This window comes from Physeter macrocephalus, chromosome 10 (assembly GCF_002837175.3).
Source record: "Physeter macrocephalus isolate SW-GA chromosome 10, ASM283717v5, whole genome shotgun sequence".
NCBI lineage: Eukaryota > Metazoa > Chordata > Mammalia > Artiodactyla > Physeteridae > Physeter > Physeter macrocephalus.
Genome location: NC_041223.1, coordinates 86919043 through 86944231, shown reverse-complemented (window position 1 = coordinate 86944231; position 25189 = coordinate 86919043). Strand labels below are relative to the sequence as shown.

The 25189-nt window shown below is 40.8% G+C and overlaps 1 protein-coding gene and 1 pseudogene across 1 annotated transcript; one reads left to right on the top strand and one right to left on the bottom strand.

Moving 5' to 3' along the window:
• Positions 1 to 730: 730 nt before the first annotated feature.
• On the top strand, positions 731 to 5029 carry HTR1B (5-hydroxytryptamine receptor 1B). The gene has a single exon (XM_007127223.4). The coding sequence runs from the start codon at positions 861 to 863 to the stop codon at positions 2031 to 2033; it is 1173 nt and encodes a 390-aa protein (XP_007127285.1). The 5' UTR covers positions 731 to 860; the 3' UTR covers positions 2034 to 5029.
• Positions 5030 to 17691: 12662 nt separating this feature from the next.
• LOC102986449 (p53 apoptosis effector related to PMP-22-like) lies at positions 17692 to 24533 on the bottom strand (annotated as a pseudogene).
• Positions 24534 to 25189: the final 656 nt, after the last annotated feature.

The window sequence follows — 25189 nt, the reverse complement described above, 5'->3', positions numbered from 1 at the left end:
CGCCCCGCCACTCACACGCTCCTGCCGGACCGGCGTGTGCCGCGTGCCTCCAGCTCCCCCAGACACCTGCCCCTTCCCCGCCCGCCGCGCCAGGTCCCCCAGACCCGTGCGCCCAGCGGCATGGCTCCGAGCGGCGCCCGTGGGAGCGAGGTGGCGGCGGCGGCGCGGCGCGAGCAGCCGCAGCCCCAGCCCCCGAGTCCCACCTCTCGCGGCCCCTGCTCCGCGGGGCAGCTCGCCGGAGTGGCCAGCGCGTGAAGAGAAGGGCGGGCAGAGCGGCGGCGCCCAGGTCTCACCCCGCCCGGCGGCTCTGGCGACCGCGGCCGCCGCAGGAAAACTGCCCCAGCCTGGGGAGGAGGGCGGGAATGCAAGATCAGGACCCCTCGCTGGCCTGCAGGATTTGGTCTCGACAGCTAGGAAAGTCGTGCGGGCCGAGTCTGCAGATCCCGGAGCGCCCGGGTGAGGAGACGCTTAGCCCCGAGCAACTGGGGTAGGACCTCGCACCTGGCCGGTGCACCCTCCGCAAACAGAACCACAGCCTCCTCCTCTAGACGGCCCGGTGGGAGCCGGAGCGCAGCGGGGCTCTGTGGAGCGGCCCTCTGCAAGCCGGGGCCAAGACGGGGCGTAGAGACGGGCAGCCAGAGACGCGGCGGCAGCGACGGGCGCACCGAGGTGCAGGGGACGCGCCCGCCGGCCTCGTCTGCCTCGCCCTTGACCTCTAGGTTCACCTGGGAACCTGGGCGGAGGAGTCGTTGCGGAACCCAGGGAACCGACTAGCCACCGGGGGACAAGACTCTGGCCCCTGGAGCGGTCCTTTGCTCCTCCTCGTCCGCTCCGTGCCCGAGAGCTGCGCCCGGAGCGACATGGAGGAGGCGGGCGCTCGGTGTGCCCCGCCGCTGCCCGCGAGCTCCCAGACAGGGCTTGCTGCAGCCAACCTCTCCGCCGCTCCCCCGCGCAACTGCAGCGCCGAGGGCTACATTTACCAGGACTCCATAGGCCTGCCCTGGAAAGTCGTCCTGGCCGCGCTGCTGGCGCTCTTCACCTTGGCCACCGCGCTCTCCAACGCGTTTGTGATCGCCACAGTGTACCGGGCGCGGAAGCTGCACACCCCCGCCAACTACCTGATCGCCTCCCTGGCGGTCACCGACCTGCTGGTGTCCCTCCTGGTGATGCCCGTTAGCACCGTGTACACGGTCACGGGCCGCTGGACGCTGGGCCAGGTGGTGTGCGACTTCTGGCTGTCTTCGGACATCACCTGTTGCACCGCTTCCATCTTGCACCTCTGTGTCATCGCCCTGGACCGCTACTGGGCGATCACGGACGCCGTGGAGTACTCGGCCAAGAGGACTCCCACGAGGGCGGCGCTCATGATCGCGCTCGTGTGGGTCTTCTCCATCTCCATCTCGCTGCCGCCCTTCTTCTGGCGTCAGGCCAAGGCCGAGGAGGAGGTGTCGGACTGCGTGGTGAACACGGATCACATCCTCTACACGGTCTACTCCACGGTGGGCGCTTTCTACTTCCCCACCCTGCTCCTTATCGCCCTCTATGGCCGCATCTACGTGGAAGCCCGCTCCCGGATTCTGAAACAGACGCCCAGCAGGTCCGGCAAGCGTCTGACCCGAGCCCAGCTGGTTACTGACTCCCCCGGGTCCACGTCTTCGGTCACCTCCGTTAATTCGCGCGCTCCAGACTTAGCCAGCGAATCGGGGTCTCCTGTGTACGTGAACCAGGTCAAAGTGCGAGTCTCCGACGCCCTGCTGGAGAAGAAGAAGCTCATGGCCGCCAGGGAGCGCAAAGCCACCAAGACCCTGGGCATCATTTTGGGAGCGTTCATTGTGTGTTGGCTGCCCTTCTTCATCATCTCCCTGGTGATACCTATCTGCAAGGGCGCCTGCTGGTTCCACCTGGCCATCTTTGACTTCTTCACGTGGCTGGGCTACCTCAACTCCCTCATCAACCCCATCGTCTACACCATGTCCAACGAGGACTTCAAACAAGCCTTCCATAAACTGATACGCCTTAAGTGCACAAGTTGACTTGCCAACTGCAGTGGGGTCGCCTAAGCGGCCTCTGGGGGACCATGTTGTGTCTGGTTCCACAGGTAGGTCGACTCTTTGACTGTTTCTGGGTCGGAGTGAGGCTCTGAGGCTCTCTCTTCTGAGCGAGGGTCATGGATCCTGAGAAGCCGGGACAGCCCTGCGAGAGCTCTAAAGGAGAACTGTTCAAACAGCTGAGGAGGGCGCTCACTTTCTCCCCTCAAACCCCGGTTTCAGCACCGACCCTGCCGCGGCCCATCGCAAGGAGGGGTTGCAACTTTCAGAAAACCGATGGTAGAAGAAGGATCCCTGCCCTGCTTTCGTATCGTGGATGATGCCCTCCAGAACCAGAAGTACTTGTAGTTCTTGTCTGGAGCCTGTCTGAGACACGATCTACATACAGCCTGGTAGTACTTGAACTAGACGCTAATACCCTGTGTTTGGGGGAGAACTTTGTGTTACAGCTTCGTTTAAGAACAGTTACTTTGGCACCCTTCGGTCTTCATTCAGTTTTTGTTCATTTAAACTTGGTTGGAGAAACTTGTGGATTTGGTGCTTCAAACCCTGTGTGTGGCTTGAAGAGTTAACAGCAAAATTCTGATGTTAAGATCTCTATTTTTATTATAATTGAAACTATATGGGGTGGGGGGGTGGATGGGGAGCATTAAGCTGAAAACCAACGCCTACGATTGTTTGTCTTCTGCAGATCTGTAATTTTTTAATTCCTATGTAGTGATTGTCAGACCTCATTCCTTAACAACTCAAACAAAATGTTACGTGTGCTAGTGCCAAAGTCTGCAGATTGCTCTTCCCCCCTAACTTCATGTACCTGTCATTTTACACAATTAAATCCCCAGAAGTGGGGGATATGATGGGTGACTCAACCCAAGCTGCTGCTGTATTTCTTATTCACGCCACTGATGAAACTGATGGGTAGAAGATATATAAGTTCCTTTGCAAGACAAGTATTTTTAATCCCAATTGAGTGAGCTGTGAAGGAGACAGATGAGATAGGGACGGTTCTTATACAATTAAGGAATGGGTGGCAATAGGAGAATGTATATTTTGACTTGTAAAAAATCTTAAATGCATGAGACTTTTTTCTGACAGTCATTTGCACTCTCCTTCCCATCTGTAATTCCTTTGTGTGCTAACATATAACGTAACCAAGAGAACGAGCTCCTTTCTCCAAAAATCTTCAAAATAGTAAAACCCCTAAAAACCAAGTTAAAGGATAAAAACCTGTTTCTTTTCCCTTGCTATTGAAGTTTGAGTAGGAGCAAAGATTATTAGAAAATGACATGCAAGGACTTTCAAAAAGCTTAGAGAAGCTAAAATTGAGCCTGTTCTCCTGTAACTCATGGAACCAACCCTCAGACTTACTGGGCAACCAGGGAACTAACAAAGCTTTTGAACCTTGGAAATTTGTCATTGACCTGGCACTTCAATGAATATACATACTATCAGTAATACTTCAAATTTATCTCTTTTTTTTTTTCAAATTCCAAAAATACTTAGTTGTTATCTCAAATTCACTCTGAGGACTCCCCGACACAGGGCAAGATCACACACTAATAGATGAAATATGCATGATCTAAATAAAATGGAGTAGCCCCTAAGGATTACCTGCATGGAAAATGAATGTGTCTGTGGAACATTTATTATGCCAAAGAAGATTCACACTCCGTTCTTTAGAGAGCTTTCTGCAGGTGATACCTTTTGTCTGCAGAAACAAGTTGTCTTTGTAAAATGGATTCACTCCCTGCTTGAAGCTCCCCAGTCCAGACTGTCAGACAATAGATGTATTGAGCTGAAGTACACTGCTTCCCTGCTGTGCAGCCCTTTACTCTGGCATAATGACTCTTGAAAATATCCTATTCAAGGAGTCACACGTAAACTGAGTACAAAAGAAAATTTTGATCAACATTGACACCTGTCACTGGAGTAAGAGAAAATTGTAGGCATTAGATAATCCTATATTTCTGCTGTATTCCCCGCGTCTCTCTGTTCATTTTTTTGGTGACATCTCTCCTATGGAGAGACCTAGCTAACTACCGAGAGGACTGTGCACAGAGCATGATATTTATTTTTATGTTATTAATATGTTTGTCTTTTGGTTAAGGCTTTTTCTTGGCCCTGAGAAGCAATTAAGGCAACTTCTAGGAGCCTAAGAGGGCAAAATTCATTGAAACCAATAGCCATTTACAAGTGATTTCTTTATAGGGCACCTGCAATGATTGTGTCCTCATATTAACAAGACATGGTCAATTTAGTCAAACGGGTTGTTTGCCACTTATGTAGATGACCTACCTGAATTTTTGCTTGACTGTTTGGCTGAATTGACTGGATTGGGGGCCTACTGTATGAAGTAGAAGCTTGTAAACCCTTGTAGTTATAAGAGATCCAGACTTCTCATCCACCACTGCACATGATTATGCAAAGTGTATTTTTCATGCTAGGGGTATGTAGTTAAGACTGTTAAGCGCCTTTTCAGTTACTGCTGCCTATAGCATAGTATGGCTTTTTTGCAGAACATTATATGGGAGACGGAAATATTTCACCGGCATAGAAATGAAGATATATTTTCATTGGCTGTGGTAACAAATAACATTTTCCATACTGTTGAACTGCACAAAATTTCACACAAATATATGAATGTATATTCATCCCCAAATACCAATATTGTCTGGTGTTTCTAGGAATTTTAGAGTTTCCTTTTTAAGAATGGACACTGCACCTATGAATGAACAGTTATTGACTTCAACAAATTTTCTACTGACCAACCTTCTTCATTCTTCCTCTCTGTTATCTTAGTATTATCTTCTTGCGTCAGGAGACCCTGAGTAGACTGTAATTCACTCCAGCAGCAAAAGCTCAGATTATGTGTATTTGATGGAGTTAATGTGACTGCAAATTGCCTTTTCCACCTTTCAAAAAATGTGTAATTGAAAATGAAGTTTAGGAAAATAATGAAATAAAAGCCCTTTTTTGTGTTCTAAAAAGCATTGGGTGGTAATTCTCTTATTATGGAAAGACTGGTTCACTGGATTCTGGGTTGCAGTTAGGAGTTTGAGCCTTCAAGAGAGAAAAGTTGATGGTAAATGTTACCGTGGTACAAGTACTGCCACAATTGGGGGGATTTAGTTTATATCCGGAGGAAGAATTTAAAAGGAATTAGACACAGTCTGCAAAGAGGGCAAGTCAGTTCCACTATCCCAGGGGTTTTCCAGATCAGCATTCTTAGAAGGAATGTCTAGTCTCTAGGCTGGGGAATACGATTCCAAGGCACTACATGGTGCTTGAAATACAGAAAAAGGAAAAGGAGGAGCGGAGTTAGAAGCAGGCCTGGGGGAGACCAAAGAGGAGGAGACCAACCTCTCTGAACACTGGAGGAGGAGACAGAAAAAATAGCTTTTGGAATCGGAAAGTTCTAGGTTTGAACTGCACATAGAGCTTGTTTTCGCTGTGTGGTTCGCGATTTGTTGCAAAGGCTTAGAGCCTCTACACGTAAAGCGCTTATCAAGATTCCTAACACTTTTTGATCTCTCAGCAGATGATACTTCCTCTTTAGCCATGATTTTGTCACGGCCTTCTTTGTGGATGCAGGGCACCCGTAGCCGAGAAAACCTTGAGGGCTATTTGAGAAAGGTTGCACTGGGGAAGACCAGACTAGCCCACATGGGAGAAACACGGCTAAGCTAGAAGCAACTGAGGCTTGGAGCCTTTCAGACTTACCCCCTGGGCCGGCGACACACAGCCAAGAGGCCAAAAGGGAGCAGGAGAGACGGTTTGCTGTGGCTCTGGGGGCCCAGAGGAAACTGCCGAAGATTCCATTTCCTGTAGCATCCTCTCAGTCACTTTGAAACTCTCTTTCCTCTTTATTGTCTAGAGATTTCCAGTTGTTTCCCAGACTCCAAAGGCCCTCACCACTTCCACGTCTATCCTCAGTGTCTCATTTTCCACTTCTCTGCTTTTTTCTTACCTATGGAAAGCCATGATAATCAACGATAACGTGTTGATCTCATATGGTTCTTATTTTAGCCGTGCAAGGCTGATTAGGTAGCCGAGGGTTTTTATATTATATCAAAGGAAATTTTTGACCCAAACGAATGGGCAAAAGCTTTCAACTTGGGGCTTCTACTGGAGTTTTCAGATGAGGAGAGGCCAGTAGGAGAAGGGGGCGGGAAATGAGGCTTCCAAGCCCTTTCTCAAAGCCTATGCTTGAACAGTCCACCAGGGGGCAGAGCGCCTCTGAATTGCGCAGAGGACGCAGGTCCTCACCGCTCACAATCTGACTCTTCTCTTCCCGGACCCTGCAAATGGTATCAACTTCTCTGGACTCAGTGAACATGAAACTCCATGAGCCAAGGGATAAGGGGTTTATCATTTATTTAAAATAGCAGCTTTTTCAGAACTGCAAATTCAGGCAGAGGATCCCTAAAATAAAACTAAAGTTTTTCTTCATATTTGCAAACTTAGTTATTTTCTTATTCTTCTCTTATCCTGAAGTAATGCTAAAATCTTAGTGCTTTAAAACATTGTGAGCTTTGATTAATGTGACATTGGGTGAAGTCAAAGATTAGAATACACAGAATTTATCTGCAAAATAGAGAGAACAAATTATTTACTTAAACTCTTTCATCATTATGATTTTTCTCATCACTGTGTTTTCTTTTCAGAATTTCATTGGCTTGAAGTTAATATATCCATAGTTCAAAGGTAGAACACTGCCATCTACCATTTAAAGAGAGGGTTGCTTTTTTTTTTTTCTTCCCCACAGAAGTAATGTGTGTTATATATCAGTTTTTCCCAGAAGGCAGACTTTCCAATCTGTGTAATTTTGGCATTTACTTTAAAAACAGGTGTTTATAAATGTGAGTGCAATCTTATGTATCACAAAAATAAATTTCTGTGTTAGAAAAGGATCATATATAATGAGAAAATAAGTGAGCTCATATCATTACCATTCTTCTTAACTGTTACTCCCTAGCATTTTTACTGTCCCCAGTGGGGAGTCTTCTGTGTGCCATTTCAGTTAAATTAGACTTTCAAAGTCAACATCCACATCTTAGGATTATACTAGGATTTCCAGTGGTCCCTGAGACAGACCCAGTCCCTGGAGTTGGGCCAGCTGACAGAGAGATTGTCTGAACACCATTGCAAGTATAGTTTGTAAGAGAAAATGCCCATTTCTTCTTACTTATTTGCACATTTTTCAAAAGGTAGGAGAAACGCTTTTCAAAACTGCAAACTGGAAATCTATATAACAAGAATGATCTTATAATATTTCTTGTACCTAAAGTGAACAGATGGTGATATAAGGAGCCATTTATGGCAGATGCTTAAAAGAATCTACACATGGCTTGTTTAAATGATGCATGAAGTCATGACTCACATCCTCCCTGACTCTGTAGGAACAGTCCACACATTAGCCTCTGACTGGTCATCCCATGTTGGTATAATCAGTTGGAATTTCAGGCTATCTTTTGCTCACAAGTGTGGTGATGGGACTGCAGTGATAGAGCAGCCCACAAAGGGTAGGTTACTTGGTCCGGAGGCTGTGCCCAGGGTACTTTTTTTTTAAACATCTTTATTGGAGTATAACTGTTTTACAATGGTGTGTTAGTCTCTGCTTTACAACAAAGTGAATCAGCTATACATATACATATGTTCCCATATCTCTTCCCTCTTGCGTCTCCCTCCCCCCCCCACCCTCCCTATCCCACCCCTCTAGGTGGTCACAAAGCACCTAGCTGATCTCCCTGTGCCATGTGGCTGCTTCCCACTAGCTATCCACCCTACATTTGGTAGTGTATATATGTCCATGCCACTCTCTCACTTCGTCACAGCTTACCCTTCCCCCTCCCCATACCCTCAAGTCCATGCTCTAGTAGGTCTCCGTCTTTATTCCTTTATAAAAAAAGGTTCTTCGTGACCATTTTTTTTTTTAGATACCATATATATGTGTTAGCAAGCGGTATTTGTTTTTCTCTTTCTGACTTACTTCACTCGGTATGACAGACTCTAGGTCCATCCACCTCACTACAAATAACTCAGTTTTGTTTCCTTTTATGGCTGAGTAATATCCCATTGTATATATGTGCCACATCTTCTTTATCCATTCATCCGATGATGGACACTTAGGTTGCTTCCATGTCCTGGCTATTGTAAATAGAGCTGCGATGAACATTGTGGCACATGACTCTTTTTGAATTATGGTTTTCTCAGGGTATATGCCCAGTAGTGGGATTGCTGGGTCGTATGGTAGTTCTATTTTTAGTTTTTTTAAGGAACCTCCATACTGTTCTCCATAGTGGCTGTATCAGTGTACATTCCCACCAACAGTGCAAGAGGGTTCCCTTTTCTCCACACCCTCTCCAGCATTTATTGTTTCTAGATTTTTTGATGATGGCCATTCTGACGGGTGTGAGATGATATCTCATTGTAGTTTTGATTTGCATTTCTCTAATGATTAATGATGTTGAGCATTCTTTCATGTGTTTGCCAGGGTACTTTTGTAAACACACCTGGTTGTCTCTTGTAAACTCATGTGCTAATCGAATTTGGGATAGTGTGTGTAGATCCACACCTCCCCACTGTGATTCACCAGCCCATCCTTGGTTTGTTGAATGCTCTCAATGGGTTCAGCACTGGGCTGGTCTGTTTTTGTGGAGGAGCAGTTGTGTGGTTCTTCATCTTTCTATCCTAGTCTTGCCCAACCTTAAGGCCCCAGAGTCCACTCTTTTCCCCTTTCTCTCAGAGGCTTTCCAACAGAGCATAGCATGTTGGGATAATCACACATGGGGAGCTTGGAATCGGATGGCATGAAGGTCCCCAACACTTTGGTAGGTTTAAAATGCAAGAGTGAGTGTTCGAAATCATAAAGACGAGTTTAAATGCATGTTTTGCAACCACGAGCGAGCTCCTCTGCAAATGTAATCATACGCACCTTTATGTTTGCAGGTAAAAATTAAATGGGATAATGCAATTGGTTTCAACCTTGACTGCATATTTGATTTATCAGGAGAGCTTTAAAAAGGCCTTTGCTCAGACCCTGTCTCAGACTAATTAAATTATGTTATCTGGAGTAGGGCCTGATAATCTTGTTTCAAAAATTCTCTCTGGGTAATTCTAATGTGTGACCAGGGTGAGATACACTGAGAATAATTATACAAAACTCTTAGAACAATGCTTGGCACATGTAGGATCCCTGGGTGTGAAAGGGGTCCCTGAATGATATAGAAAGTCAAGTGCAGGGCTTCCCTGGTGGCGCAGTGGTTGAGAGTCCGCCCGCCGATGCAGGGGACACGGGTTCGTGCCCCGGTCCGGGAAGATCCCACATGCCGCGGAGCGGCTGGGCCCGTGGGCCATGGCCGCTGAGCCTGCGCGTCCGGAGCCTGTGCTCCGCGACGGGAGAGGCCACCGCGGTGAGAGGCCGGCGTACCGCAAAAAAAAAAAAAAAAAAGCAAAAAGGAAAGTCAAGTGGAATTGGTTTTTCACAGTTGCGCTTCTTGAAATTTAATGATCATGAGTCACCTGGGTTAAAATGCAGATTCTGATTCAGTAGGTCTATGGTGGGGCCTGAGATTATGCATTTCTGACAGGCTCTCAGGAAACAACAATGATGCTGATCCGTGGACCACACTTGGAGTATAACAGCTTAGTTATAGAGTATCTGTCATTTCCTAAGGAGATAGATAGATATATATATATATCTATATATCTCCAAAACAAAAGCAACATAAAGCTTGCAGATGAGAAAATGTGCTTTTTAATGTTCAATGCATTGTTTTCCTGACTTGTTTACATGGTATTCATGTCTCAGCTTCAGAAGTTGTTGAATGCTTCCCCTTACATGCTCTCCCCCGGGTGCTTCAAATCCTGTCTACCCTAAAACAAACAGCTTACTTCTGGATCTTGATCAGCAAAGCATGACTCTCAGATTCAGTCCTTTGTTTTTACATCACTTCCAAATAAGGGCTTTGTCTTCTGTTAAAAAAAAAAAAAATGAATTAATTAAAAATACAAAACAAATGATAAAACAACAAATAAAGGAAAGAAATAACAATTATGAGCATATGGCAAACGGCATGATTTCCTTGTAATCTGTTTCACTTAGTAAGCCCAGTTGGATTCCGTCTGTTAACACACAGAGACACGTACACACTTACATATTATATAGAGTTCATCTTTTGTAAACACAAGTAACTATATAGTCAAAGGTGAAAGCTCTGTGCTTTCCATCTATTATATTTTATTCTTATTATAGTTTAGAGACAATATCCTAGAGCAGTGATCTAGCAGCCTTTTGATTCCAGGGAAAACCCTTCCCCATTTTTTATTTCCAAAATATTTTGTGATTTTTTTGTTTTTTTCAGTGACAGTAATTTAAACTATTTGTGAGAAATGTTTGTCAATTTCTTAGTACCCACCCATTCAACTGGAGACACTGTTGAGTTTCCTAAGCCTAGGCTGGGAACAAGAATCAAAGGATACTCCACAAAGGATCCTGTCTTCTATTTATTTATTTATTTATTTATTTATTTATTGCTTGAGTGTTTAAAATGAAACGAGTAGTGTCAGTATCCAACTAGGTTTTCATTCTACATTACAAGACATAGTTCAAAGTCTTCCATCTCTTCCATGTGTAACCCTGATGCTTAGAGTTGGATTCCAGACATGTTGCTGGGAATTTAACTGCTTCACTTGAAAAGAGATTGGGGAGGAAGTAGCATTATTGAGGCCTTACTCTGTGCCACATACTTTAAATAACCACCCTCCCCCATTAGACCTTATAACACTATCGTGAATTGGGTATTATTTTTTTATGTTCTCATCATCACAATCATTATCATGAACAAGGTATTACAACAATTTCATCCAGTTCTGTGATTTAGAGAATTATGGCAGCAGCCCCAGTTGAATAATTTGTATCAGTATACTTGGAAAGGAGATGTATTATCAGGTCTGTTTCAGTTAGTCTTTGAGAAGAGCATTTTCTAAATGCTAATCTGAAACAGTAAAGTAGAATAGAACTTTAAGGGTTTATTTGTAAGTTGAGTGTTGTGTCTAGGGAACCCAGGTTTCCTTCTTGGTCTCCTCCCAAACTCTTGTCTCTCCCTGTCTGACTACAACCTTGACCAGCCAGGGAACACATCCTGGCCCCTGACCTCTTCCAAGGGAGCTGGTATGGATAAAAAGGTACATTTAAACTGCTGGATTTGGCAGTATTAAATATAAATGCTTTGGCTGTGATGAGTAATGCATGGCAGGAGGTATTTCCCTTTTATGGAAAGTTACTGAGCTATATACATATGTCAAAAACTTGGGTACTTGAGACATATGCCTATTTTTACATGGAGTCAAATTTCTGAGTGAAAAGTAAATTCAGGCAAGTAACAGGATATTTTCAGGTATTAGGGTTGTTTTCTCATTATATAGATAAAACTTTTAAATTAATGCTATTTTTTCTCTGTTTTTAAATTGTGTGTGTTATTATCACAGCCCCTCTTTGCCAAGAGCTTTACCTTTCATTGTTTTCCTCTCCCCTCTGTATCTGTCCCCAGAATTCTAAAACACTACCGCTAACAACAAAAGCAGTAAATCCTGGAGACAAAAACTTATCAGTATTCACAAAACTGACATAAAACCAAAACACTTAGACTAGACTTAAAAGAAAAAATTTGCTTCCTTGAGACCAGACATAAAAGAAAAAATTTGCTTCCATCAAGGAGCAAACATTACAATAGTGAGTATGGGCTGTGGAATCTCCTCTGTTTTGGATAAAAAAGATATGTAAATTGGAGAAAATTCTGCCCCAAATACTTTTTGCCCTATGTCTTTGAGTATCATCCCCCATTTTTGGTTGAAACAAAAAATACACAGCATAGAAACTTTGGTAAATTTGGAATTAGAATCTAGACCCAGGGTGACCTTGGCTCAAATTCCAGATTTACCACTTGCCAGTTCTGTGACCTTTAGCACACTGAGCATTCATTTCTTCATGTGTTAATGTGGGCCAAATAGTGTCTTGTCCACAGATTCGTGATGAGGATTAAACAAGCTGCCATGTGGCAGTGCTCAGTCCAGAGAGTGCTTAAAACATGGTAGTTGTTGACTGGATTCCCTCTGTTCAGACAGAATAAGCGAGGTGTCTATCCAGAGACCATGGAATTTTGAGTCAGAAAAACTGTTTAAACTTCTGCTTTTTTCTCCTTATTAGTATGCAATTTGGAACATGCTATTTAATCTCTGTAAATGTCAGTTTTCCTATACCTAAAATAGGGCTAATATGTCCCTCTTGAAAAGATTTTAAGATTGCATTATATAATAAGTGCAGACATCTGAGACAGTTCTTGGAGCAATGTGATAGCTCAGTAGAACTTAGTATTCTATTCTGTCAGCTTCCTTTCCTGTCTTTAGGAGCGAGGGTCTGATATTATATGCTATGCTTCCGTGTTGGTAAAATCCCTTTTGTTGTTTTTCTTTTTCCTGAGGAGGAAAAAATATTTTACTGCAAGTTCTTCAAATGGAAGACTCTTTAAGCCTGATGCAATCAGTCTAATAGACACTAGGCATACAACAGCACGTATAAGTTACATGTAAGATCTCGGGTCACTCAGACATCCAAGGAAGGAAGTTGCCAACATCTGTAGTTCTGCTGGAAACCGTGAATGTTTTGGACCATTCATTATTGTGATCCCTTTTATTGTTGAAAGTGAGAACTGTACAGACTTATGATTTGGAACCAGTTTTATTGTTGCTATCGCAAATCAATTTTATGCTGGGATTTAAGAGATTCTAGAAAACTTACCCTGTTTCCTGCCTGATGTTTATTAATTAAGGAGTCATTTCCTTTGTTTTAAAATATAAATACTTCTTGAAGTTTTATCACATTCCATTAGCCATCAGTCCTTTACACCTTAATGTAAATGAGTTTCTGAGTGCTGTAGATTGTTGGAGCCCAGAACATTAAAATAATCTGATTTTTGAATATTAGGGGATAAGAAAGGACTAGTTTTGAGCTATAACTCAAATACTTCTCGATAGACAAAAAAGAATAGCAGCATGTCACAAGCAGTCATGTGAGGGCCCCAGGGGAAGAGTGAAATTTAAGAGATTATTGAAAACAAAACTTACCTTCTTCATAGTTTTAGTTAACAGTATGGTTGCATTTTGTACTGTGTATTTCTGTAAGATTTTTGATTATTTTAGATACCATGAACATTCAAGTTTGCCGGAAGAAAAAATAATTTGGGATGGTAAATATATCACTGTATTCAGCTAGAAAAATAGAACTGAGCACATATAAGCTGTCTTGCTGTGCTTCTTAATGCTCACTGTGGGTTTCTCCATATTAAAGGTGGCTAGCTGGTGTGTATTTCTAAGAGGAAAGACTCTGGCAGACACATGGAGGGGGCTTTCCTGGCCTCATGTAGATGCAGCCTTAAGTACCACAAGTATCTACTGAGTAGCTATTTGTCCACAATAACCCAAACCACTGTCCAGAAGCAATGAAATAATTTTAAAGGTCACTTAGTCTGCATGTAATCAAGTCTGTTTTCATCTTTGATTCCTTGTGTTACTTGGTGATATTCATTAAACACAGATATTTGCTATAGCAACTGCCGCAGTCTAACGCAGCAGGGAGGATGGACTGGCCAGATTGTTTTCATTCACGAAGGAGTTCCCTCCCCTACCTTTAAGAAATGATACCTATGACCTATTTTAGATCAAAAGAAGGAACCGAAACAAGACAGGTAAGAGGGGCAAAGACAAGGTATAACCAAGATTCACACTTCCACAAACAAGAGGATAATCACAATTGCAGAGATTCTCCCCAAAGAGTGAGGGGTATGAGCCCCACATCAGGGTCCCCAGCCCAGGGGTCCTGCACCAGGAAGACAAAACCCCAGAATGTCTGGCTTTGAAAGCCAGCAGGGCTTGCATATAGGAGACCCAGAAGTCTGTAGGACACAGAGACTCCACTTTTAAAGGGCAAACACAAAATCTCACATGTTCTGAGTTCCAGTGCAGAGGCAGCAATTTGAAAGAAGCCTGGGTCAGATACATCTGTTGATCTTGGAGAGGAAGGAAGCCACTGGGATACCCCCTGGAGACAAAGATACTGACAGCAGCATTTTTTAGGGTGTTCATTCTACCACAAGGACACTCCATTTCAGTGTCCTTTCTCGATCTGGTTAGTACCAGGGGGTTACCTTCCTACCAGCAAGCCAGCAACAGTCCTGGGACCCCTGGGCCAAGAAGCCAGTCATGCCAGAACCTGGACCCATCCTCTGGCAGGCTGGCACCAGCTCCAGGACCCACCAGTCCCTCAGGAAGCTGCCTCAGGACACAGTCCTGCCTGCCAGTGGGCTGACAGCAGCCCCAGCCCTTGCCCTCCACCCCCAGGCCCTTTACCAGCCATGCCAGGACACAGACCCACCTACTAGTGGGTCAGCAGCCACTGAATGAGGCGGGGCCTGGCAGCCAACTAGCCAAGGGCCAGCCCCACCTACCAGCACATGCATAGTAGTTGGCTCTTCCACTATAGAAAGGTGCATACAGCCCACATAGAGGGCACCCCTAGAGCATATATCTCTAGTGGCCAGAAGGAAGTGAGCTGCTGGGCCCATAGGACATCTCCTACATAAGGTCACTTCTCCAAGATTAGGAAATGTAACCTATCTACCAAATACATAGAAACAAACACAGAGAATTACACAAAATGAGGTGGGAGAAGAATATGTTCCAAACAAAAGAACAAGACAAAACTTCAGAAGAACTAAGCAAAGTGGAGATAAGCAATCTATCCAATAAAGAGTTCAAGGTAATGATCATAAAGATGCACAATGAACTCAAGGAAGAATTGATGAACACAGTGAAAAGTTTAACAAAGATTTAGAAACTATAAAGAATAACTATACAGAGCTGAGGACTACATTAACTGAAATAAAAAATACACTAGAAGGCATCAACAGTAAATTAGATGATGCAGAGGAATGGATCAGTAAACTAGAAGACAGAGTAGTGGAAACCACCCAAGCAGAAAAGAAAAAAGACTTTTTAAAAAATGAAGATAATTTTAGAGACTTTTGGGACAATATCAAGTGTACTAACATTCACATTCTAGAGGTCCCAGTAGAAGAGAGAGAGAAAGAGGTGGAGAACTTATTGGAAGAAATAATAGTTGAAAACATCCATAATCTGAGAAAAGAAACAGACATCCAGGTCTGAGAAAAACAGAGAGTTCAAAGCAAGATGAACCCAAAGAGTCCACACCAAGATACATTATAATTAAAACGGCAAAAATTAAAGATAAAGGGAGAATCTTAAAGACAAAGGGAGAATTCTCAAAGGGTTGAGAGAAAAGCAGCTAGTTAAGTACAAGGGAATTCCCATAAGACAATCAGCCAACTCTTAAGGAGAAATTCTGCATGCCAGAATGGTGTGGCACAAAATATTCAAAGTGGTAAAAGAAAAAAAAAACCCTACAAACAAGAATATTCTATCCAGCAAGGCTGTCATTCAGATTGGAAATACAGATAAATAATTTTACACATAAGCAAAATATACAAGAGCTCAGCACCACTAAGCTGGCATTATAAGAAATGTTCAAAGAATTTCTCTAAGCTGAAAAGAAAAGACCACAACTAGAAATACAAAAATTACAAAAACAAAATCTCATAGGTAAAGACAAGCACACAGTAAATGTAGTAGATCAACAACTCATAAAGCTAATAGGGAGGTTATAAGACAAAAATAGTAAAATCATCTCTATCCACAATAAGTAAAGGGATACACCAAACAAAAAATGTAAAATATGTTGAAAACATTGAACATGGGGAGAGTAAGTATGAAGGGTAGTTAGAATGTTTTTGAACTTAAGGGACCATTAACTTAAAATAATCACATATATACACAGGTTATTATATATGAACCTCATGGTAATCACCAACCAAAGCTATATAACAAAACTATATAACAACAACACAACAAAAGGAAAGGAATCCAAACGTAAGACTAACTATAGTCATCAAATCACAAGGGGAGCGAGCAGGGGAGAGAGCAGAAGAAGAAGAAGGGAACAAAAAATAACTACAAAATCAAGCAGAAAACAGTGAGCAAAATGGCAATAAGTACATGCCTATCAATAATTACCTTAAATGTAAATGAACTAATGCTCCAATCAAAAGACATGGAGTGGCTGAGTGGATAAAAAATCAAGACTGATATATATGCTGCCTACAAGATGCTCACTGCAGATCTAAAGACACACACAGACTGAAAGTGAGAGGATGGAAAAGGTATTCCATGCAAATAGAAAGGAAAAGAAATCTGGGGTAATGATACTTATATCAGATAAAATAGACTTTATTTATTTATGTTCAAGATTAGAACACTTGTTTTATTGGGGAAAGTTCATATTGAAAACTACAACTGCTCACTCTTACAACTTATAAAATAATAATTTGATATATAAAATGAATTGTTTTCATTATGTAAGTACAAACGGTAAAAAAAATCCATATGGTGTATCATATATTTGCCATTCAGATAAATCTCACATCCCTGAATTCTCCTGTTGTATGTTTTGCATCAGATTTTAAAAATCTCTTTGTCAAGGAAAACCAGGTTTTTAACTAGATTAAGTTTTTGCTTATAGTTGCAATCTATTAGAAGCTGTGTCTATACGATTAGAGCCCAGTCAAAACTAAGATAAAAAATTCAAGCCATTTCTTCTCTTTAGCCTTTTTTAATGTTACTTTTGTTATAGGAACCGACCCCTGATGCTTTACTGAACAGCCTAATCCTATCCATCAGTCATGACCAGTCCATCTTTCAATCTCATCTATTCTTGTACTAAATACACACACACACACACACACACACACACACACACAAAACAGTACAGATTTATTGGTATAGCATTTTCCCACACTCCAACCCTATAAACCACTTTAAATGAGAAAGTTTTATCTTAAAATTTTACTACTGAAGGAGGCCTTGCTACTGCAACAGGCTATGGCCATGAAAAAAATACTTTCCTCAATGCAATATCAAGTTAACATGAAGCTTAGAAAGAAGTCAATTGTTAAGGTTATTAATTAGAAATTCTCACAAATAATACACATTTAAGAAATATTTTTGCTTCTTTAAATAGCTGGAGGCTTGAAAAATATTTATTTATTGTACTTCTTTTAGAATATTGGGTCACTAACAATTTTTACTAATATCTCCCTCTTTTCCTTAGTGCTTAATAGACCTAGTCCATTCCATCCGGGAAAAACAAAAACTTGATTAGTTTACTCAAATTTCTGAAGCCTTCTTATTTTTACCTTATAAATTGGTATGTTTAATATTCACATTCTTTTACAAATGCAGTATAAATGGTATAGATAGTTATAAGAAAATATTGGCATATTATAGATAATTAGTTAAAAGAGTAAGTCTTGTTTAACTCTACAAGACACATGTAAAATATGAATATAAAACTATAACACCATTTAAGAAACATTTTCTCCCAAATTATTTTAGCACTTTGCCTAGTTTAACTCTATGAGCATTGCCATAAAAATAAGTTCAAATTATTCTGAGGAAAACAGTTTCTTTGTAGTCCATCTCAGTAGCAGTGATTTTCTTCTGCTCATTTCCCAACTTAGGTGGATGTGTACAAATACCTGGGCTTGGCATTTCCCTGGAGGCCACCTTCATAATTGGGAAGGAAACAGAAGAAAGCACAGCCATCAGGATAATTGTGGCTGCCCATCTGAAGACTTAGGCCCAGTTATAGATGTAGTGACAGGAGGGTTGGTATGAGGTTGAAAGTCTAGGTGTACGTCACATGGTAAATTACAAGGGAGATGATCTGGAATACAGCAGCCAGGGCCAGGAGGCCACTATTCAGTCTCAGACGGACAAAGCATTTGGGATCCACAGAGGGCAAAGAAGGAGAGGATGAAACAGATGACCAGGATGATAAAGCTGCAGAAAGGCTTGGTGGCAGCTCCCCTTCCCCACACGTACATCATGACGATCTGGCAGCCATCCTTGTAAGACCTGCTGTAGCCACCCTTGTGAAAATATCACCATCACAGTGAGAACATGCGGATATTGTCACCCGACGTAAGCCAGCTGTGGCTGGCCATCACGATAGTGTCAAAGGCAATGGTGCTGAGCAGAAGCAGGTGCAGGCCAGGCTGCAGGACAGCATCATGTCAGTGGCAGTGTGGGGGAGAGGAGTACATGGGGATCAGACACCACTGGAGAGTGGCCCATGACTGTGGGCAGCACAACTAAAAGGCCAGAATAGACTTTAAAACAAAGTCTGGGGCTTCCCTGGTGGCGCAGTGGTTGGGGGTCTGCCTGCTGATGCAGGGGACGTGGGTTTGTGCCCCGGTCCGGGAGGATCCCACATGCCGCAGAGCGGCTGGGCCCGTGAGCCATGGCCGCTGAGCCTGCGCGTCTGGAGCCTGTGCTCTGCAATGGGAGAGGCCACAGCAGTGAGAGGCCCATGTACCGCAAAAAAAAAAAAAAAAAAAAAAAAGTCTGTAACAAGAGACAAAGAAGGACATCACATGATGATAAAGGGATCAATCCAACAAGAAAATATAACATTGTAAATATATATGTATCCAACGTAGAAGCACATAAATACATAAAGCAAATATTAACAAACATAAAGGGAGAAATTGAAAGTAACAGAATAATTGGAAGAGACTTTAACGCTCACATATATCAATGGACAGATCATCCACATAAAAATACAATAAGGAAATACTGGCCTTAAATGACACATTAGATCAGATGGAATATATATATATAAAAAATTCCATTCCAAAGCAGAATACACATTCTTTTCAAATGTACATAGGGCATTCTCTGGGATAGATCACATGTTAGGCCACAAAACATGTCTCAGTAAATTTAAGAAGACTGAAATCATAGCAAGCATCCTTTCTGACTGCAAGTGCATAAGACCAGATATCAACTACAAAAAAAAGTGGAAAAAACAAACATGTGGAATCAAAACAATCTGCCACTAAGCAACCAGTGGGGTCATTGAAAAGTCAAAGAGAAAATAAAGAAATACCTTGAGTTAAATAAAAATGGAAATACAACATTCCAAAATGTATGGGATTTAGCAAAAGCAGTTCAAAGAGGAAAATTAGAGCAAAACAAGCCTACCTCAGGAAATAAGAAAAATCTTAAATAAGTGACTTAACCTTACACATAAAAAAACAAGAAAAGGAAGAACAAAAAAAAACCCCAAAGTTAGTAGAAGGAAGGAAATTATATTGATCGGAATAGAAATAAAGAGACTAAATTAACAGGAGAAAGGATCAATGAAACTAAGAGGTGGTTCTTTGAAAAGATGAACAAAGTTAAAAAAGCTTTAGACCAACTAATAAAAAAAAAAGAGAGGACTCAAATAAATAAAGTCAGAAATGAGAGAGAAGTTACAACTGACACCACAGAAATGCAAAGGATCAAAGATACTACTACAAACAATTCTATGCCTACAAATTGGAACAACTAGAAAAATGGATGAATTCCTGGAAACATACAATCTCCCAAGACTGAATTAAGAAGAAATAAAGAATATGAATAGAATGATTACCAGTAGTGACATTGAATCAGTAATCAAAAAACTCCTAACAAACAAAAGTCCAGGAACAGAGGGCTTCACAGGTAAATTCTACCAAACATTTAAAGAAGAGTTAACACTTATCCTTATCAAACTTTTCCAGAAAATTGAAGAGGAAAATCACCTCCAAACTCATTCTATAAGACCAGCATCACCCTGATAATGAAACCAGATAAAGACACCACAATAAAAAAAAATACAGGCCAATATCACTGATGAATATAAATGCAAAAATCCTCAACAAAATATTAGCAAACCAAATTTAACAACACATGAAAAAGCTCATACACCATGATCAAGTGGGATTTATCTCAGAGATCCAAGGATAATTCAATATCCACAAATCAATCAGTTCAGTACACCACATTAACAAACGGAAGGATAAAAATCACATGATCATCTCAATAGATGCAGAAAAAGCTTTTGGCAGAATTCAACATCCATTTATAATAAAAATCTCAAAAAAGTGGGTAATAAGGGAACATACCTCAATATAGTAAAGGCCACATATGACTAACCCACAGCCAACATCATGCTCAATAGTGAAAATCTGAAAGCATTTTCTCTAAGATCAGGAATAAGAAAAGGCTGCCCATTCTCACCACTTGTTTTCAACATAGTACTGGATATTCTAGCCACAGTAATCAAACAAGAAAAAAAATTGTAAGAAATACAAATTGGAAAGGAATACATAAAATGTCACTGTTTGCAGATGACATGATACTATATATAGAAGATCTTAGACACCAACAAAAAACTATTAGAAACAATAAATATTTCAGTAAAGTTTCAGGATACAAAATTAATATACAGAAATTGGTTATATTTCTTTCTTTCTTTTTTTTTTTTTTGGTTATATTTCTTTACACTAACAATGAATTAGCAGAAAGAGAAATTAAGAAAACAATCCCATTTATAATTGCATCAAAAGAATAAAATACCTAAGAGTAAATTTAACCAAGGAGGTGAGAGACCTGTGCTTTGCAAACCATAAGATATTATCAAAACAAATTGAAATTAACACAAACATATGGAAACATATACCATGCTCATGAATTGGAAGAATTAATATTATTAAATGGAGCATAGGCAATCTACAGATTCAATACAATCCCTATCATAACACCAATGACTTTTTTCAAAGAACTAGAACAAATAATTCTAAAATTTGTATGGGAACACAAAAGATCCTGAATGGCCAAAACAATATTGAGAAAGAAGAACAAAGCTAGAGGTATACCCTGCCCCCTGATTTCAAACAATTCTCCGAAGCTACAGTAATTAAAACAGTATGGTGCTGGCACAAAAGAAACACATAAATCAATGGAACATATTAAAGAGACCAGAAATGAACCCACACATATATGGACAGTTAATCTATGGCAAAGAATGCAAGAATACACAATGGGGAAAAGACAGGCTCTTATATAAATGGTGTTGGGAAAACTAGGCAGCTACATGCAAATGAATCAAACTGGACTACTTTCTCACACTATATGCAAAAATAAACTCTAAATGGACTAACAACTAAAATGTAAGACCTAAATCCATAAAACTCCTAGAAGAAAACATTGGCAGTATGCTCTTTGATATTTATCTTAGCAATAGTTTTTTGGATATGTCTCTTCTGGTAAGGGAAACAAAACCAAAAATACATAAATAATTTTCACCAAACTAAAAAACATTTGCACAGCAAAGGAAATTATCAACAAAACAACAAGGCCACTGACAGAATGGAAGAAGATATTAACAGGTGATATATCTGATAACGAATTAATATCCAAAATATACAAAGAACACTTACAACTCAATATCAAAAAATCAAACAACCCCATTAAAAAACGGGCTGAGGACCTGAAGAGACATTCTTACTAAGAAGACATACAGATGGCCAACAGGCACATGAAAAGATGCTCAACATTACTTATCATCAGGGAAATGCAAATCAAAGTCACAATGAACTACAACCTCACAAAAAGACATCAGATGGTTAACAACAAAAAGATAAGAAATAACAAGTATTGGTAGAGGTGTGGAGAAAAGAGTACCCTTGTGCACCGTTAATCGAAATGTAAATTGGTACAGCCACAATAGAAAACAGTATGGAGGTTACTGAAAAAAGTAAAAGTAAAACTACCATACAATCCAGCAATTCCACTGTTGGGTATCTTTCTGAAGAAAACAAAAACACTAATTTGAGAAGCTATATTCACCATTATGTTCATTGCAGCATTATTTACAACAGTCAAGATATGGAAGCAACCTGTGTCCATTGATAAAGAAGAGGTTGTGTGTGTGCATGTATAGGTATATGGATATACAAATATATTAACATTTTTTATTAGCTCCTTTATGGGGCTCCCCAGAAAGTTAAGAATAATTGTTAACAGAGAGCAAGAAAATGTAGGGTTATTGAAAAATGTGGTTGAAATGCCAAACCCCTCCTCTTCTTCATCCTTTAAGTCCCGGTCACCTTTGAGAATCTTTTCGGATTCTTCCAGATGGCAGTATTTGTCTTGCATTTATGCTGTGTTTGCAGTCTTTCTACCACATGCCATGTGGATGGTAATGCTGCAGGTCTACAAATGGGTTTTCGGGAGTGTTCAACAGTATCTTAAGAGAATATAAGGTGAACTTGGCCTGCACGTTCTTCCTTTCTTAGAGGTTTTAGTGTTCTTCACCATTGCATTCCAGAGCCTAGCACAGTGCTTTGCACTTTGTAGGAACTACTTAAGTGCTCAGTAAATGAATGCATGAAGAATGAATGAATGAATGTTTCACCTTGCAGGATAATGCTTAGTAAAATATTTTTCAACCACATAGTTTCCTAAAAGTCTTTTAGTTAAAAGCATACAAGTGAAAGAAAAATGTGTTACCTTAAAAGAGAAACTGCCTATCTGTTCTTAACAAACTACTGCAAGATGCTGAATCATCAGAAAAGGCTAAGTGATATTACATACTCAGGATGAAAAGTACACTAATACATTCTAAGAAGATTTTCAACAGGAAAGTTCACAATTAAAGGTCATGGTACTTTAAGAGCCAAATACCTCTCAGCACCAGAAAGCAAAGTTAAATGGGCAACCTCATTTTCTTTGCTTTCTGCACAATTGTGCTTCCATTGTCATTAATGTTTTCAAAACAAATTTCCATACACTGGTCCTTCGTGGGATCACATTTTCCTTCTAGAAATGCCTCCTGTACTTTTGCACAGGATGGTGAAGGAAGATTTTTCTGAAGGGATGAGGTTATGATGAACTAAATGCGTCTTATGGAGGGAAACCTAAAGCAGGAAGGATGCTTGGCAGGAGTTAGGGTGGGAAGGCCACGCCCCCCAGAAGGCAGGCATTGTTCTGGCTCTTGGCTCTTCTGTCCTTCCCACCGAGTCCCTGATATTCAGTGGGAATTGTGGTGAGGGAGAGCCTGCTGGGAATCCTGGCTGCAGCCATGTGGGTTGGGAGTTCATAGGTCCAGAGGTAGAGACAGTAGACTTTTATGGGCATAAGACCTCAGTCTGGCCCCAAAGATAAAGGTTTCTGATCCTTGTTCTATGTAATAAAGCCCTTACATCCTTTCAGACAAACATAACTAGCCCAAGTATCTCCCTTTACTCATTTGCAAAACAAACAATTCTTCAGTTAGAATACAAAATCATTTTTTTGTTAGGCACATTTATGTCAACAAAGGACAAGCTTTCGTGTAAGGTTAGGATAATTTTTTTCAAATAATTTAGGCATTAATACAATAACAGTAACAACAACAGATTTTGATAGCCTGAATAATTAAATTTGCAGTTTGCATTGATTGAATTCACTGGATACGTGCACATTTCTCTTCTTTCTCCTCTCGTGGACCCACAGCAGAGTCTTTGAACAAATGTTAAATGATGGGAATTTTTTGTTTATTGTGTAATTCAATAGCCCAGCATCAGAGCTGCTCATTAGGAGATTGTAAGATGCAGTGACAAGGAAAATTACAATTTTCTTGTGCTGACTGGAACAAACAGTGGAATTAATTCCTGTTGTCCCTCAGTCATACAGAAGTATGAAGTTGCCATGCAGGGATCAAACTGAAGATTTTTTTAGGGGGAAACAATAGAAAAGGGGAAAAAGAGAAAGATTGTGACAGAAGATTACGTTTATTGTGACAAGCTTTATCGCTCCAATATCAAGTTCGCTCCTTGGGGCTGAGTGAAGAGGAGAAGAAGTACAGAGGCAAGAACCAATAAGAAAAGCAGTGTGATGGGAGCAGCAATATTTCCAATCATTTATCATTGACACTCCCAAATGAGTGTTTGAGAATTAAATTATCTTGTCATTTCCCTAAGGATTGAAGTCATGAGTTATGAAAAAAGAAATCAAACTCACACCCTCTTCTCTGTAAAATCAGCCTGCTATTCAAGCAAGTGAAGTCCGTATCACGGCTGGTTCTAAATACAGGATTGCTTCATTACTTCTTAAACTCCCTGTCACGTATATCGGTTCTTGCTGAAAACATCAGATGAGATTGCTATCTGGATTCCCTGGTTTTGAATACTGCTCTGTGTAAGTAATATGCATGCCATTTCTAAACACATGGGGACCCCAATAAAGAATTTTATTTGATAAACAATGGATTTATTTTTATACCAAGAGACATTTTTTTCTTTTGGAATTGTGGATATATAAAAAATCTCGATTCCTCCATTCCATTCCAAGCGCCAGCATTTATTCAGTACATAGTGAGGCACTATGCTGATGGTTTTACATGCATCATCTCACTGAATCTTCTTAAGAACATTTAGGTGGTATTGCTATGCCCTTTGACAGTCCCATCTCCAGCTGTACCTTCTCAATGTACCTGATGCCCGACATATTAAATGTCCTAGTCCTTGAAATACACATATCATTTCCCAACTCCATATATTTGCTACTCCCTCTAGCTATTGGACCTGGGAATGTCTACTTATCTTCCAAGATGCAGCTCAAACTGCAATTCTGTTTGATGCTCCCAGGCAGAACTGGTTACTGATTCCCTTTGCTCTCCCAACAACTTACAAAAGCCTCTGATTCCATTATATTGTATTTTTACTTATATGTCTATATCTTGAAGTGGATTTAACACTTTTAAGGACGTGGATTATTATTTATTTATCTTTATAACTCCATGGCCTTAGCAGAGGTTCTGACCTATAAAAGATACTCTATAAATGTTTAGTAAATTGTTAAATAGTTGCAGTTAATTTCATTGATTTGTTAATGTCCTTGCATTAGCATCTAAATTTATCCAGAAAAGTGACACCTTTTTTTTTGTTTCCATATTATTCTTTTTTTTTTTAACATCTTTATTGGAGTATAAGTGCTTGAAAATGGTGTGTTAGTTTCTGCTTTACAACAAAGTGAATCAGTTATACATATACATATGTTCCCATATCTCTTCCCTCTTGCGTCTCCCTCCCTCCCACCCTCCCTATCCCACCCCTGTTTCCATATTATTCTTAATTATAAGTATACTTAAATATTTTTCTGTG